This window comes from Triturus cristatus, chromosome 11 (genome assembly GCF_964204655.1).
Source record: "Triturus cristatus chromosome 11, aTriCri1.1, whole genome shotgun sequence".
Lineage (NCBI taxonomy): Eukaryota > Metazoa > Chordata > Amphibia > Caudata > Salamandridae > Triturus > Triturus cristatus.
The window spans coordinates 939,521,492-939,540,434 of record NC_140594.1 but is presented as its reverse complement, the minus strand read 5'-3'; the positions used below and the strand labels follow the sequence as shown (position 1 = coordinate 939,540,434).

Genomic DNA, 18,943 nt, shown 5'->3' with positions numbered 1-18,943 from the left:
TAATTAAATTTCCTCTCTACAGAAGAACATGACAAGGCTGTCCATTGACACCTCTTCTTTTTTTATTAGCAATCAAACCATTTCTCGCCCATTTTCGAAATGCCATTGATATTGAAGGATTAGTGTTAGCTAATGTCAACCTTAATAAGTCTGCTTATGCAGATGATGTCCTACTATACCTTAGTAACCCAGCCACATCTACACCCGCAGTTTTAAATGTTATACATTAATATTCTACTGTTTTTAGTTAACCCATTAATACTCCTAAAACAGAATTCTTTCCCCTGAATGTTCATTGCACATCTTCTGTATTGGATAATAATTAAATGGTCTGGCAAAAGGAGAAAATGAAATATTTAGGTATACTTTTTTCAATCCCTATCAAACATTCCATTACTCTCAAATGTGATACTTTGTTTACAAAAATGATAGCTAAAATTAGTCAATGGTCAACACTTCATTTATCTTGAGACCGTTAAAATGGTATTAGCCCAAATTATCTTCTATACTCTATCTATGATCCCCATACAGTTGCCTCTCTCAGCCTACAAAAAAATTGATAAACTTATATCAAAATGTGTTTGTTATCATAAGCCTCCTCGTATTGGTTATAATAAACTTAAACTTTCCAAACTTAATGGAGGATTTAGCATACCTGATTTTCTCAAATACCGTATGGCATATATTTTAAAACCAGGCTCACTCTGGTTTACATGTGCGGACCCTAACTATTCCCCCAAATGGTTAATGGTAGAACCTAACCTAGTATCACCATTTTCTCTCCAATCGCTTTTTTTCTATGTCCAATTCTAATATTTTTTTAAAATCCTATCCCAATCATAACATCCACTAAATTGTTTATTACTGATTTAGATGCTTCTTTCTCGTCACATATTTCAGATTCTACTACGATTTCTCTTTGGCACAAGCCTACATTAAAGTTTTATCGCGCAATCTCATTTTGGAAATTATGGATATCGGCTGGTATTTTATTTCTTCAGGATATTTATGAAAATGATTCTTTGATATCTTTCTCAGAACTACAATCTAGATTCATGTTACCCAATACCGAAGCTCTGAAATATGAAATTCTTCGTAATGTACGACTTTACGCCTTCCCAAATATGCCTCCCCAAATTAAAACCCCCGATTCAGTAGCATGTATTAAAGCTTTTTCTGCCTCACATCATACTGTTTCCAAATTTCATAAACAGCTCATTTGTACAAGGTCTACTAATTTAACCTTTTTATCCACGTTTTCGAATACAGAACTCTCTGGATTTTTCATTAAATGAATGGAGACAAATATGGACTCAGGATGCTTTCATGTATCATAATCTCAAACAAATGCTTTTATTTTATTTAATTGTCTATAGTCTCCTTACAAATTATATAAGGCTAAACTTATACATTTATCATTTTGTTGGAATTGCACACGTTATGGTGGTACTTTAAATCACATGCTCTTTGAATGCGCAGTAACATTTCAAATTTGGAAAAATGTTTGGGATATCATTATTAAAATACGTCTTATCTATCTAGGAGGCCCTTACCTATAAACATGCTTATTGGTAAATCTAATGTTTTATCATCCACCTTATTTGAGTCCCATTCTAAACTTTTTAATGTTATATCCATCACTAATAAATCCATTACCTCCAATTGGAAATCAGCTGATGCAATATTAATCCATGTGTGGTGGTCCAAGGCTCATTCTTATTCGATCTGGTGCCCTATTATCTTATAAGGGACCATTAAAAAATACATCGTCATTTCAACAGTTATTGAAACCAATTGATGATTATATTAATACTTATTTATAAAATATTTATTAACATTAATTTTCTTTTATTGACATTGTTGTATGACTAATATTTCTGATGAGTAGCCTCGTTTGTTCCCTATTTCACTCTTATATTTCCGCTGGTTTTATGACAATTGTGAGCTTTTGGTATATAGATATTGTTATGATGATATTTTTGAACTTCGCAATAATCTATAAATTCTGCTCTTACAGTATTCTCACATTTGGTCAGGTCACTTCTAACATATTGCTCTGCATGAGAAAATGTAGGAGGCTTCACTCTATGTTATAAAACCTGTCTTTAAGGAAAAATTCCCCTTTTCCTATTCAAGTTGTTTTGTTGTTTTTAACCTCAAATTATCGGTAAACACACCTAATTACGGCTTTCCCATACACAACCTTAGATTCAGCAGCAGTTCTGTAGTGGTGCCTCATCACTTGTGTTTCTAGACTTTCAATAACGCCACACACACAATATAGCCTTGCAAGTCTGTAGTGGCACTGTACTAGGCTCAGGAAAATCACAATAATATAGAACGCCTCCTGACCCCATTCTTATGCTTCTTTGCCTCTGGGACTTCTTTGCCCTTACTAACTCTGACCTTCAGACCCAGAGGCATTATTGCTATGCTGCTCAAAGATGATGTCCATCACCTGAATTCCGGAAAAACCCATCCCCATCACTAGTACAACTGCTCAGAATCTAAGAACCTTCTGGCTGTTTGTCCCCAGCCACTTCATTCTCATTTCCTAAACAATGTGATCGGTATATTCAACCTTCCATATAGCAAATCTGCGTCCGTCCCCCACCCCAACATAAACTATGGTCTTCCAGCATTAGTCAGGGTCCTCAAACGTTTACTCCCTCTTTACCAAAACTTAAAATAACATCCTTGGACACCACTGGCCCTTATTGGCTCCCAAGCAGACTCAACGCGATATACTGAAGCATGGATGTGGGCTAGCCGTACCAACTGGGATATGCTTGAACTGGAATGGACCATCAATGATGATGAGTACCATCAGATGTTGTGAACTTTCATCCAATTATACCTGTTAATCAAACAATTTCAGAAGGTTGAGAAAGTGATTTAATGTCCTTTGGAATATTTGCGTAGGGAATCAGAATGTTCGGCAAGAAATGAAAGAGGCCACTATTTCAATGTTAAATGGAAGTGTGCTTCCACAAATTCCAATTAATCCTCCCAATGAAATTAACTCGGTATCTGTGAGGAATGCCATTGCTCAACGTTGTTAGTTTGCCTAAGCATCAAAGGGTCCACAGAACAAATGCAAGTGGTGCGTGAACTACAGATAACCAAATACCAATACAATTAAAATTGGGAAAAAATATGAAAACTTGCTTGGGGCAATTTTGCAAAACGCCAACAAAAATCTAAATGGACAACCAAATCCATGGCCTTTTAATGTGTGAAAGAGAGCTGCTTAAATCAACTCATTATGTGTAACCACACTATTTCACCGAGCAGGAAAGTATTGGAGAACGTCCTGGACTGCCCAAATACACATCAATCAGGACTGACACTTCTACAATAAACATCAAGCAGCAGATTTGCATCTGGTGACATGATGGAAGGCTCCAAGATTCAGGGTTCAATGAGATACTGTGTAGCAATTGCCAATTGAGTGAAGGTACCTCTCGCAGCGAGTGGTCGGTTGATACTAGTTCCCTGGCATGACTTGATGCAACATAAAAGCAGGGCCCACAAGGAGCTATCTTGGTGATCTGCAAATTGAAATTGAAGGGATATGTTACAAAATCTCAGTGAAGTTTGCTGATACTTTTACAGCTAGTTCAGCTGAAGCCAGTCACGTTTTCACCCTCTCTGAGCAGGAGTTCCTTCTGATCTCGGGCTCTGCTCAGTCCCAGATAACTCAGGCTTCTCAGTACAGGAAACAGCAGGCATGTGGTCACCAGCAGATAGGAACTCTGCAAATCCACAGCAGCCCTTATTAGGAACAATTTTCTCTTTCAGGTAGGATCTTTGCTGGAGGTGTATTCCACATTCAGGAAATCTGCTCTCCCAGATCTGGAAACAAGTGCTGGTGGCAGAAATGTACATCTAAGCAGTAGACAACTCAAACCACGGGTCCTGACAGAAATACGGGACTTATATATTTTTTTATCTCTTCCGCATAGGCTTCTTTCTTCTTGGCAGTGGATCAACCATGTATTTTAAAGGGTAATGAATTTATATTGGCGGTGCTCTCTAAACCAATACTAGCAAAACTCATACACTTTCCTATATTATTTAGAGACTAGTGCGATCCATGTCCTGGTTTAGGATGATGCCACGCGGAACAAAATATTTCTTGTGATCTATATAATACATTTTGAAGAGGGTGGGAGTATACTAAATATCATGAGAGTGGGACCATGCTTTGCCCATCTGGGCCAGTCCTCTGGATCATATATACATCCATGTCCCTCCAAGTTCAGCTTCCTGAAAAAAAAATAAGAAATCCTCTCCCTAGTTGTTCCAGGACCAAGTCTCATGCACAGTAGGGGACCCAACAGTCTACCTTTTGGTAGTGAGTGAGGGTGTTACAGGTCGTGTTGTATCCACAAACACAGTGGTTTAATTCGAAAGGTACACAGTAATCCCTCCTGCTCCCCCCCCCCACCAAACACAACAGTGTGTACAATAGGTGAATGCATTAGCTTAGGAAGATATTGAATCATCTCTCATGAAAGGTAAAAGTGTACATGTTTCTGGAACCTAATGATTATTTTTTTCAGTCTGAGTAATTTGTACACTGCAAATTTGGTTCTGATCGATTGGTCATGCAAAACGTATAGGTTACATTTCTTTAACAGTGGAACATCTGGCACCTTACTGGTTGGTTCCTAAGCACACAGGTTTTAATTATAAAAGTGTATATGATATCTTTATCTTTCACATATGTGTAAAACTGGCAGCTGAGTAGGGAACCAGCACACAGCTGGTAGACTCATCAAACAGTTTTGCTAATTTAGAAAAAAATATTGTATACTCTTCAAACAACACCCATTGTGGCTTGGTCAAGTCAACAGGTTGCAATCATAGCTGAAGTAAAAACTGGCGGTCAAATTTGATATGCTGCCATAACACCTGTATTCTAGAACTAACCCTGCACCTTAACCCTTTTTCATATTTGCACTAAGTGACATGAAACAGTTGGTTGTAGAAAGGGTGTTGGATGAATCTCCTCACCTTAAGCATGCTGCACTTTGGTTTGAACTTGAAATCTTGCCATAGTATTAGTATTTCAGATAAAACCTTGCACTTTATTCCATGCTGCCATAACACCAGCAGTTTATACTGATCTTGCCCTTTATCTCTTTGCCATTTTTTCACTAAGTGAAATGGAACAGGTGGTTGTAGAAAAGGTGTTGACAAATCAATGCACCTTACGCCAACCAACAGCCACACATTTGCAAATAGTTCCCTAGAAAGTGTTGTATTCCGCTTTAGGTGTCCGTATATAGGTTTTCCTGATACATGTCCTTATGTAGGCACAATTCGCATTACCCATATATAGGCATAGGATCCCAGTCCTTAGTTAGGCATTAGACATGCTATCCAAATACAGGCATGGTCACCTACATCCGTCCACCCCAACGTCACAACGAGTTTTTAGAAAACAGACCCTTAAGCTGTTGGGAGTTTCCCTAGCCCAGGATTATTGATTTCTCCAAGAACTCATTTATTATGCATGAACCACTATACCCTAAGGGTTCATTCATGACGTCTTCCTCTGCCCGACTTTACGTCAATGCAAACATTCCTAAGCACCTTCCAAGTATAGATATACCTTCCCTTACCATGGCAAGCCAAGGCTCGGCTGCAAGACTTGATACTGCTCGCCACGGCAGCAAGCAAGGAGGAGACCTCGAATTAGAGTAGCCCGTGTCCCGGCCTGACGCACTGACAAGACGCTGTCATCCCTGCTTGCAGAGAATCCAGCTTCCAGTGTTCTGACTCCCTTCGCAGGGTGTTAGAATTCGAGAACCGGATAGAGATTCCAACCTCTCTCATTCTTAAGGTATGGAGCTGGCTAGAACCTAGAGGGATTCTTGGCATACAAACTTGGCATACAAACTTAGTATACCAGACTATAGCACACAGCACCTATTTCTTACCTTGTCATACACTTAGGTACACTGGGGTAAAATTAGTTAGAGAACGCGTCTTATGAGTACTCGCATTTTTTGCCTATGTTATTTGTGTATATGAAAATATGTGTCATAGCTAAAAGATAATGCTAGCACAGTATTATTTATTTCTTCTGTTTACGCTGTACATAATATATCTTGCATACTGTCTTATGATTGTAACAGCACATATCTCTTACACGAGAAATAAGACTGTTCAATAAATCCTTTTATTGAAACGCCTGTCTACTCTTTCTGAGTAAGCTCTGCAGAAACTAAGCATGCACGATTAGCTGAGTGAAACGGTTATCTATTGTTTCCACGATTCTGAGAGTGATCCAATTATACAGGGAAACAAAGTTGTCATGTTTATGCGGTTGCCAGAAACTACTCCCTTCTTGTTTCACAAGGAGTTTTTAGTGGCCTCGGAGTTAGCTGGCACACAAAGTAATTACGTTTTATATACTCGATAGGGGCATACTGACCTCAGTCCTATGCCAAAACTATAGTGTATATTATTCCAATGCGCAGAGCCTATTAGGGTAATAGGAACTACTCTACATGGCGCCCAACGTTTGGTAAGGCAGTAATTTAACGCTAGATAATGAAGTAACTCAGTCGTGCTTTTCTCAGAGACCCCTACTCACATACTCCAAAGACGTTTGGAGTGGGTAAAGTTAAGTATCCACCAAAACTGAAAAGGACAAAAATCCTATATTAGCTGTTTGGTTTGTTCAACGTTGAAGGATACAGTGTTCCAAAATATTGTGCACCTTAGCTTTGTTTCCTTGAAACTTGTTCTACATTTAAAAAAAAAAATACAATGTCCAATTTCGGGGATAATGCGGAGGCTGTTCCAGCCGACGACGCATTACATATCGTTGTAAATTCAACCGGTTTTAATGAAACCGATGAGAATGCGATTCCTATCCATCCGAATATAAGAAGAGCCATCACTCTAAAACGTATACAACATGGCCTAAAACCAAGAGGTGGTAGAGCAGTTTTCGTGATAGAGGCACACAAATCTTTTCAGACAGAGGTATTCTATTCATGGATAGTATTCCCAGAATCAAATCCAATAACAAAAGTATTTCACTTCTTTAAAGAAGATGATCCACCTGAGGAATATATTCCCTTCGAGGATATTGAAATTCCACTCACATACCAGGAGCATGATCTCTGGTTTAAAGGCACCCTAAAACATCACAAAAACATTACCAGGCTCGGATCACTAGGTAGACCAGGAGCAACGTGGCCAATTTTATCCGGCTACACACCTCATCCTGACATCGAAGAAATGTCAGACGAGGAATTACTCATTCAACTAAAAGAGTTAATAAAAATTTACAGACAGTTAGTCCAATATGTCATGCAGACTTTCACAGTTCAACCACCATTGACCATTGCAAATTTAACCCCTCAACAGGGTAACACACTGATTTTGGTTAGCTCAAAAAATTACTGAAATCGAAGCAGTATTTCCCAATACTAGCCCTTATGAGAAACACAGAATTCTAACAATCTGTTTACCAATTGGGATCACACAACTGGAAGACTGCACCACATGGGGCACAGTCTTTGCTTCCATTTATACTAAAACACATGGCGTTCCGTCCATTGCAGTAATGCCAGATGTCCTGAAACAGATTCAAAACGAACACGGGGCAGAGCCTGCTCTGAATTTAGGTATGAAATTACTGAAAGATTTCGACCAGGTCTCAACAATAACATTATCAAATATTAAAGGGAAGGCAGCCAACGCTTAAGGGAATTTGATGTAACGGAACATCAACATGAACAACCCAGAATAATAGAAAAATCTTATGCAGAATTAGGCAGAGACAGTTTGGGTGGAAAACCTTTGAAGCCAAAACGTTCTGAAGGTCCCGAGAAGGACTCCATTAAAACATGATCCTACATCTTCTAAAACGAAGTGGGAAACTAATAAACAAAATTCAAAAGAGAAACGCTCTCAATCCCGACGTAGGTCGCCTCAAAAGGAGCCCTCTGAAAGGAGGTATAACCTCAGGAATAGGGATAATTTGAGAAAACCGGACAGGTATCACGATACTGATACACGTTCCTCTCGTACCTTTCAGATATCATCACAGACATCCGAAAGAAGAGGACGGTCAGAACACAAGAAGAACGTGTGAAGTCCAAAGACTATCAACATGTTCAGAAAAATAAATCAAAACATCAATTCACCAAGAAAAAGGCAGCAGGTCTGAAGATCAGACATGCCGAAAATACTGAGAACACAGCTCAAGAACGGAGAATGGGATCAGACAATGCTGGAGAGTGCAGCAGAAGTAACAATAGCTCGCCAGAACCTGAAGGAACTTCTGGAGATAGTGGACTTGAACGAGTACATAACAGTAGAGACTGTAGACACCAGGGTTAGTACTCCACAAAAGTTATATGAAATAACACTCCGGATGGAGGGAGACATACCAAGCAAAGTGAAAGCCCTCTTTTGAGAGAAACTTTCAAGGGCTTATGATATACTTCTAGCAGAACAGGACTGGCCACCAGAATTTGTCAGGAAGTGCCCACATGGTGAGGACATTCATTATGCCAGCCTTCTCCAACCATATTCCAATTCACCTAAAATACACTTCGGCCAGAAAATGGGCAGTTGACCAGGCTGCAGCATTATACAAAAATCATATATGATGGGATGAGGACTCACCTCACCACAAAATACAGTAAAAAGAAAAAAAAAAACTACTGCACAAAGGCAGTACCAAATAAAGCAAGAAGCTAAAAAACAGGTCATGGAGATCTTGGATCAACTTGAATACCAAGGGGTGATTAAAACATGCACCTCCTCAATGAACAATCCTTTGTTTCCTGTATCCAAACCAGAAAATACATATAGTCTAGTTTTGGATTATAGACATTTGAACACTTGTTCTAAAACATTTGCACTACAAATTTTTGATGTCAGGCATTGTCATATGTCGATGACATCTATCTGACAAGACGATGACCTAGATAGGCACTTGAACTGGGTGAGTACCATTATACTGGGCTTCGCCTCTGAGGGCTATAAATTCAACTTTAAAAAAATCTAGAATTGCCCATCTCAATGTCATTTTCCTAGGATATGAGCTTACAAGTGAAGGCCAAAGCCTGGCAGCTAACTTTTTAGAAAAATGTGCGCTGCTCCAAACTCCAAAAACGCGGAAAAATTTACAGTCGATTATAGGTTTTCTAAATTTTGGAAGAACATACATTCTAAATTACGCAGAAAGGATTAAACCTCTCTACGAATTAATCAAACCTGGTTTTTCAATCAAAGATTGGACACAAGAACACACAGAAATATTGTGTTCACTCCAAGCTACCATGTTAGCAACAAATCACTTACAAACACGAGTAAATACACATAATTTAGTGATCCGAATAATTTCGGGTCAATGCGGATTCACCTATTTAACATTTAATGAGGGTGAAAAAGTACCTATTGCATACAAATCACATTTGTATACACAAGCAGAAATGTGCTTCACTTCAACAGAAAAAATTCTGACAGCAGTTAAAACCGCAGTAGCAAAAGAAAGAGCTCTAGCTCAAGGGAAACGCATTATTGTCGTGACTCCAGTATCAGCCTTAGAGGCGGTTACAAAAGCGAGCATTCTAAATGCAAAAGCTTTACATCCAAGATGGATACAATGGGTTAATTCTCTTGCTGCAACGGATGTTGAATATGTTTTTGATCCAGATTTAAAAACACAAGCATTCCTACAATATGAACATGAATGTCCTCTGCCCACTGAGATTCTTCCTCTTGTTCAGTACAAATGTATAATTTATACTGACGGATCAGCACAACCTGCTACAGAGAGTCAGCAAGCTTACAGTGCAGCATGCGCAATCATAAAAGGACGCATACGAGATGGTATCTTCAGACCTATGGTCACTAAAACTTAATCTCTAGGAGATTGTACAGCTCAGCGAGCTAAATTACAAGCATTGAAACTGGCACTCGAAAATACGGATCGCGAATTCCCCACACTTAGTGTGCGATTTTTTTGACTGTGTTCAGTCATATAATGAATATTTACAGAATTGGCTTCAAAAAGAATTCAAAGATGCAAAAGGTGGCACAATAAAGCATATAAAGTTGCGAAAGGGACTACAAAATAGTCACGTGATACACACTCTGAGTCATCAACGTGATGGCGTTCACGTTGCAGGGAATTCATTGGCCGATGATGTCACAAAGGGGGCTGTGCAAACGGCTTCCGTAGCTGCGATCACTCGTTTAAAAACTAAAATAGACAGTGAGATATTGCTGGCTGTCAATGCTTCAAGCAAAGGCAGTGATGCAGTGTTACCGAAAACATTTCCACTCAAGTACTCTTATGTAATTGATGCAAACAACATTCCCTTTGCTTGAATCCCTGGAGTGGGGGATGGGGTAATTCCAAACAAGGAACTGATCCTAGCAGCGCATGAAGGGATAGCCTCTTCCCATGCAGGTGTTTCTGCAACAGTATCTTTACTAAAACAAAGATACTGGTGGCCTGGCATTCGGAAACAGACCAAAAACTATGTTTCGGAATGTGAAATATGCCAACCAATGAAAGTCTCCACAGACCCCTGTTAATTTGGGATAAACCATTAGCTTGTGTTTACCTGGATCACTGCGGTCCCTTGCAAAGGGATGGTAACTATAAAGATATTATGGTCGCAGTGGATTCGTGCCTAAGATTCCTATGGATGTGGCCTCAGCGCTCGGCTGACGCTCGAACTGTTATAAAAGATTCGCGAGTCTTTATCAGGACTTACGCAATTGGCACACTACATTCTGACCAGGGCCCTGCGTTTAGCTCTCGGGCTTACAAAGAAGCCATGGCCAGTTTGGGCGTAGCATTGCGGTACTCCTCTCTGTTTCATCCTGAGGAAAATTCTGTTGTGGAAAGGAAAAACCGGGACATAAAGCAGTCTATAACAGCTAGAGCATTAGGTTCGGGTGATGGGTGGGTGAAACATCTTTATGGGGTCCAACGCTCATTAAACAATTTGCCAAGATGTTCTCGGGGGGGGGGGGGAAATCACTCAATATGAGGTCCTATTTAGGACAACAATGTGGATTCCTGATCGCGAATGTAAAGGCACAGCGGTGGAAAATAAGGCCTTTGATATCAAAGATCGTTTGGCTGTTTTACAGGATCTACATGAACTAAGACCGAAACAAAGCAACGTGTTCCTGAAGCCAACCACCACTGGGGAAAAAACAGCCGTCCCAGCATGGCCTGTCTGGATCCCAAAACTTGGGGATCTAGTCAAGAGAGAAGATTGCGGACAAGAAGGACATACTCCTCTCGCTACTATCCAAGAGGTTCAGACTGAAAGGCTCATCACCATCGAGAATTTAGCAGTAACAGATGAAGGACTATGCAACCATGCTATGGAACTCATTCCTCTTGAAACTCAAATAACAGTTCGCCAAGACACACCTGTCTACACCAATGTAACAAGTGATCAACTGGTTCCAGCGATTTCAACGAATCCTGTTGCCATTTCAACAATCGACTGAACTGCTTCTGGCTACTTCATTAACTTTGATACGTTTTCTGAGGATCCAAGTGAGCCCAAAATGACGGCAGCCCAAAAAACTTCCAAAGTACAAGACTTTTTTCATTTTCTGAAAGAGACATATCTGGTTTCACCATGGATTGAACTATGGATTATTTCTGGAATATTTTTCTTTCTGCTTTGGCTAGCTTTAGTAATGACTATTAGCGTGCTCATGAATGGCAGATATATTCATTTGAACACAAAGTAAACATGTGAACTTACTTTTAAAGCCACATAAGTCATCCCATCGTGAAGCAAGAGACTTGTCAGCAGTGAACATCACAGCCGTTCCTATACAAGATGGTATAGTTTGGGACAAAACCAATTATGATATATTCGGACCGTCAGAACTTTTGAAGATTCCACACTTATTTAAAAATTTCATTAAGTGACTTTAATACCTCTAGTACCTATTCTGATGATTGGGACATTGAGACTGTTAATAACATGATGTCTGCTCTAGAAAGGTCTGTTGCATTTTCTAACAAAGAAAACTTGGAGGGTTCATCACACTACGAACAGCTTTATAGTTATAACCACTATGGTCATCAATTCTTGCATAAATCTGTAACACCTAGAAATGTGTTTATGTTTAACCAATGGGAACATTGGGTAGTTCGAAAACATTTACAAATAAGTTTCCATATTTTTCAGGATACAATACATCTGATTCAGAAACATTTTTCTATAGAAATGTAAACGAAAAAGGACAGAAAAGTATGTTAAATACAAAACAGATTTATTCTGAATCCTTTTGTTGCCCAACTGTCTAGACAAGGGTTTGACTTTTGGAAAGACACAATTGACACAAAATCTGTCTGGGATTCTAAAGACTGGCAAGTGCATTTGTTTAGAGTCTGTATCATCCCACAGCAAATAATGTTTTTGAATGACACTGTGCAACACACATCTTGCCTTGGATTAGCCAAGATCAAGGACATGAACACACTTTCTGTGCCAACACCTGCAAGTAATAGCACTTTACAGGAAGCGGTCACAGTAGACACCATACTACAACACAACAGATCAGATCCTAAATGGGAAAAATGGTTGCTCTGGCCCACAGACACAAACATCTGTCAATAAAGATTACTGAATAGAATACAGGGTTTTACTATCAATAGGCCAGACCCACATTATGTTCAAAGACAGCATGCAGGGGTAGTAATAACATACAGTGTAGGAAAATTGTGCCTTGACTGGTTACAGAAATCTACACTCGAGGATGTGAAACAACACTTATCTTTACTTAAAGAAGGCGCAGACCTTAGGGGTTCTTGCTAGGACCAAGAAGACCGCGTCAAAAATGTTTCATATATGCCGGCATCTATGCTGCTTATAATGAAATATAGAAGGTTACACAAGCAGAAGCCGCAGAAAGAACACGAGAAATTGATCTATTAATTTAGAGAAATATCTTGCTGTGGTTGACAACGGGTTAACGACTGTCATCCAGGATATATTCACTGAGCAACATTGTATCCTCTGCTATTGACATACTGGAACAAGATTTAGCCATGCTGCAACAAGGCCAATCTCAATTACTTTCTATTATGTTATTAGGCTGGACGCTACAAAACTTGCGTGCAGGCGATGTGCCTTGGCGTTTCATCAACACGTCATCTCTGTTTACGGAATACAATCTCACTGATAAACAGACCGAACTGGCACAAAGGGTAGCAAAGTATACTATCAATATGAGAGCACTGAAAAACTGGAAAAATCGCCGTTTACGGTAGCAGAAAAACCAGCTATAGAATGGATCATTCATGGCAAAATAACTCTGCCTGTTACAACTTTCCATTTTCAGTATTGCCTCAAACAAATGCACGCAGGCAAAAATGGTAGGTTGGGTAAAGAATACATTAAGACATCCCGGGATTTACCTTACCCACACAGATGTTGGAGTGGGGGTCGTGAAGTGTTTCTCAGTGGTACACAATGTGAAAATGCACTGCGTGGATCACTCATTTGTCGGGATATTAGTTTACACGGGTCTTGTAACGGTTCTGTGGCAAACCTGTCCTGCCACATGCAGGGTACACCAGCTGCTACGATTAATGCAATGTTTGGCCAACTTTCAAATGGGAGTTACCTCATGTTTAATGATGCCAGGATTCCCATATCTGGTAACGGTTAGTGCCAGGGTCACTTGCTGTATGCAAGTATTTTTCCCCCAAATAGACACAGTCAGGGAGTCGCCTTTATGGCCTTCATTGAATGTTTCTTCTACACGATTTGATACTTTAAGCAGAATGAAAGCCATGCTTTTACAACAAACCATGGCTTTGACCTCGGTCAAAGAAACCTATGATCTTCAAATGCAAGGACTTCGGATGAGATACAGGTTTTAATAAGTACAAACTGCCCTATACATTTTGTAGAAACGATGGAACGTATCTTCAACATGTCTGATACGAGTGGCATTGTACATGTATTTAAGAGCATATGTTCCAAACTTCATCCACTCGGTGTTTGGTGGTCTGCCACTAATTCTAGCACTCGTTGCAGGAATCCTATTTTTATTCATACTACTATGCTATGGCAAGCCAATCCACCGGTGTCCCTCCCAGCAACTTGGAGAAAGCTCTCCTAGAACAGAAGTGTTGTGAGCGCATAGTACAACTTTTGGGCTGACCTCGTCTACGAGAATTAAAAACAACATGGTTTCTGTCGATCAAACCAATCTGGCAAGATTGCATCTTACCTGTTCTATGCTGCCTGCTTTGCGGTGAAGAAGGCGTGTTAGACATCTAACACTCCCATCAGTCATGCCAACGGATATCAATACTCTGCCGGACCCGATAACGGCCCATGCTCTGTGTTGTCCCCAGAGGCTACCAATCCTGATGACGGCATTAGAAAAGATCTCACAGACGCAACATGCAACTGCTGATGTACGAGATGGATCAACAGGCACACAGGTAACATCGGAAACAAACATTGCTACTGGCGATGCTTCACATCTATGTGCAGTTAATCTTCTAAACGAGGTATTCCAACTGTCACCGACATCGGTAGACGATCTTTTGTCTACAGGAGTAGAGGATTTCATGTTTTCATCAGACCCTTGCACTGACTTTGATTCGGCTCACAATGTACCAGGGATGCTATGAATTTGGCCTCAATATTTTCAAAACAGAACATAAAACTTGGAACGCTTCCTAGAATTATTTTTCTTTTTCTAAATTTGTAAATACATGGTAATTCGATTCAGTCTGCTTACAGTAGAACTATTCATAGAGAACAGACTTCTTTGAACAATTCCAGGGACACATTGTCACCTTTATTCACCACAATTTCATTTATGTACCATGACATGAAATGGAGTTTGAAAATGTTCTTATATAATATAAACCATATCATATATATATATTCATGTTCGTTCATCTAGCATCTTTTGTAAACATATGCTTAAAATGAACAACTGCTTTTTATGTACAGCACCTTTGCGTTTCATGTCTAGCTAAAGTTTATTTATAACAAAGACTTATTTTAGTATGCTTTTACAAATGTTTTTTGCAAAATGTGGTACTCAATTTTAGCATTTTATTGTTTAGCATTTAGTACAATCGTTCATTCGAAAATGGAGTGGGTGTTGTATTCCGCTTTAGGTGTCCGTATATAGGTTTTCCCGATACATGTCCTTATATAGGCACAATTCGCATTGCCCTTATACATAGGATCCCAGTCCTTATTTAGGCATTAGCCATGCTATCCAAATACAGGCATGGTCACCTACATCCGTCCACCCCAACGTCACAACGAGCTCTTAGAATACAGACCCTTAAGCTGTTGGGAGTTTCCCTAGCCCAGAATTATTTATTTCTCCAAGAACTCATTTATTATGCATGAACCGCTATACCCTAAGGGTTCATTCATGACGTCTTCCTCTGCCCGACTATGTCAATGCAAACATCCCTAAGCACCTTTGAGGTATAAATATACCTTCCCTTACCATGGCAAGCCACGGCTCAGCTGCAAGACTTGATACTGCTCGCCACGGCGGCAAGAAAAGAGGAGACAGTGTCCCGGCCTGACGCACTAACAAGACGCTGTCATCCCTGCTCGCAGAGAATCCAGCTTCCAGAGTTGTGACTCCCGTCGCGGGGTGTTAGAATTCGAGAACCGGATAGAGATTCCAACCTCTCTCATTCTTAAGGTATGGAGCCGACTAGAACCGAGAGGGACTTTTGGCATACAAAAATAGAAAGATTCAAGATAAATTAAAAATGGTTCTTCTCCCTTTCAGTACTGAACTTTGATAATTAATGTGACCGTGGGATTAGTGAGTGAATATATTAGGAAGTTTTTTTCTAAAACTACTCAAAGGAGTGGCCTAATGGAGTTTGTCTACAGGTTACCAAATAAGAATACTGGAAATGTAAAAGAAACAGCATGTAATAGATGATACTTGTGTATAACCTTACAGATATGTTTAGCATGAAAGGAACAAGAAGAAAGGGTGGAAATATTATGGTTTTGAAAAAATTGCAAGATAAATACAGTACATGCACCACCATCTGTGAATATGTTCTTATCCCCTATGTAATACAAAACGGGTGGAGACATATGTACGATAAAAATATTTTTGGAAGTGATGGAATAACCTTGGAAAAATTATTTTGTAGTAGACCAAGCAAAGGAATGCAACTATAATACTGCCAGTTTTTAATACAGTGTTTATATTCTGTTAAGATGTTTTGAAACTCTTGAAATTGTTGTCCTGAAGAAGGTGACGATCATTTTTGAACACCGAAACGCCGCGTCGACAGTCTTTTTCAAAAAATGTTAATCATACTATGGAGAGTGTATCTTTTTAAATAAAATTGATGATGAATTGTTTTTAATGTATTGGTTAATCATGATGATCTACTGACAAATAAAATAGGCAAATAGCACATTCCTTTGAACGTGTTTTGTTTTCTAACTTAGGGGCACTGTATAGAAATGGCTATGTTAATTTGGTAACCTGGCAAGACGATATCCTGTACCAGTTCTTTCATGAGATAATGGTTGTTGTATAGGCCAGTGGTTCGGAAGATATCGATCTTTCCCACGTATAAGAAGGAAAATAGAAGTTTGTTTGTTGTGTTCTATTGTCATGCACCTCACTTCACATCTTTTTGTTTATGTATCACCAGTCAGGACCTGTTCGCTTACTATACACAGAAGAACTAGCTGCTGAAATGCTATTGCTCGCTCATCATTCACAACATAATATTTTACTAAACGCTGCCTTAAGAATACAATACACATTACAAATATTATACTTTTTACTTGCACCAGAGCTGCCAGATAGATGATCGTATGTGAAATGCGACCCCCTAAGTATTCACTATTTCATCGTACAGTATGTTGCATTTTCAACTTGTCAACATTTTAAAAGAAAAAAGTAGACGGTTTAAAAAAAGAATCAGGAGAATGTATTTGTTCATTTGAATTATATTGGAGTAGAGTCAATGTCAGCTGGGAGACATCCAAAATAAAGCCACTTTTATTTCAAAATCGGGAGTCTCCCGTCTGAATGGGGTTTATTGGCATGTGTGCATTTTTTCGCTGCTGTCAAATATCCCAGCATGCAAAGTGCTATTAGCTAATAAAAAGACAGAACTAGCTGAAGGTGCCATACTAGGCCTGATCCCACTTGTCAGTTTGGAAGCACCCATCACCCCGCCTTCCTCACCGGAATATCCTCGGCTCCTGGCAGGAAGGTGGCGGGTATGCCAAAGTACAAAACATGCTGGCTACGCCTCAATGTCTCTAAAGCTTTTCGACAGCCATACCTTAGGTCTTTATTAATCCTCCAGTACCTTAAGTCATTTAACACTTTACTAACGTTCTCCTTGGTCTCACCGCGGCCGCTGCTTATAACTCTCGGATCTCACTGCCCCCGCTACTCCTGAACTCTTACTACGTATAACGCCTGATATCTCAAATCACCATTTTACCCATATCTCCGGTCCTCGGTCACCTCAATATCTTACCCGCGGTCTTCGGGCCTCCGCCGCTTGTACCCTGCTCCTTACGGCTCTAAGCGCCGCTGCTGCCTCTTCGGACATGACGGTTCTCAACATCCCCCAAACAGCCAAATCCACACCGGCAGCAGGGTGGCCGAATCCCCTGCTCCACCAATAGCAGTGGCAGACTTGACGACTTAACCAATCAATATAGAGGAAGGAAGAAGAGGGGTGGACGCTGGAGGAAGCCATCTTTGGAAGGTCGGTGGCAAGAGCTTGTCACATGTAGACCTGTTGCACGGTTACATTATCGGTGTGCTGTTTGTCACATGCTCCTAGAAGGGCGTGGGCTGACAGTTATAGGGGGAACTGTGCGTGACAGGATTGTAACATCTGAATCAATGACGATAGGGTTTCATTCGGAGTGCTACTCACACGCGTAAGCAGCTATACTTCTTAGGTGTTCAGTGACAGTGTTTACGGGGGGGATACTTTAGGTTGTAATCAGCTGTGAAGGCTATGGATGGTGACACGGACTGTGTAAGTGTAATGGGTGGGTAAGTGGGTCCTTAGTGAGTATGTATGGACTCACTGCCATGGCTGTGGTGACAGTCGTAATTAGTAATAACTGCTTCAGTTTGAATACACTTGGCTAAGACCATACTCTCCCAATGAGGGTGGTTATGGGAAGGGCGGGATTTGGGACGAAGTGGGTGTTGGAGAAAGAAGTGAATAAGCATTGTAAAGTCGGTATGTCAGAACATGGGTGTCAGTTGACGAAAATGCCAGTTTAAGCAGATGCGTAAATGACATCACATAACTTCCATTTGAACCAATGACATCGCAGGGGAGAGGATGTGGTCCGTCGGCTAAACTGCCGACTTTGGTGCTGAAAACCAGGGTTCGAGTCTCAAGGTCGCGTCCACATCCCGTGATTCTGGGCAAATAACTTAATCCGTCCGTGCCTGAATGTGTAATATAAGTACGGTGCTCATTGAAAGCGTTCCAATACCTTCGGGTCGAGTTCGCGCTGTATAAAGATGCAACTAAAACAAAAAAGTGACATAATGTAATCTTACCCTATTACCAGGAAGCGGTCACATGCCCTTAATCTCTATGTCATCACAATAACTGACATTGGTGAAGTTAAGACACTCATACATGCACAATATATGATAAATAAGTTAGAACCAATAAATGTCAATTTTAAAAACACCCTACATTTTAAACACTGTACTCACATGACAGAAAAATTACACATTTCTATTCTTCTATTGCACAAAAATGTATGTGTTTATTGGAGGAAGAAAATATAGTGCCGTATTATTTATACCTCATACTCATGATTAATAGTTTCCCTATATATTCCTTAAACATAAATGTAATGGAAAATTACAGAAAAACGTACACAAAGATAAAACATTTTTTTAC

General features: G+C 39.9%; 1 protein-coding gene across 1 annotated transcript in view; it reads right to left on the bottom strand.

The window, feature by feature from the left end:
* The window catches only part of PLPBP (pyridoxal phosphate binding protein), an 80,472-nt gene extending 62,775 nt beyond the window's left edge, over positions 1 to 17,697 (bottom strand). Inside the window, exon 1 of the mRNA XM_085634944.1 lies at positions 17,540 to 17,697. Coding sequence (XP_085491070.1) covers positions 17,540 to 17,629 — 90 coding nt within the window. The 5' untranslated portion in view covers positions 17,630 to 17,697. The remainder of the gene's footprint in view (positions 1 to 17,539) is intronic.
* Between the last annotated feature and the right edge of the window lie 1,246 nt (positions 17,698 to 18,943).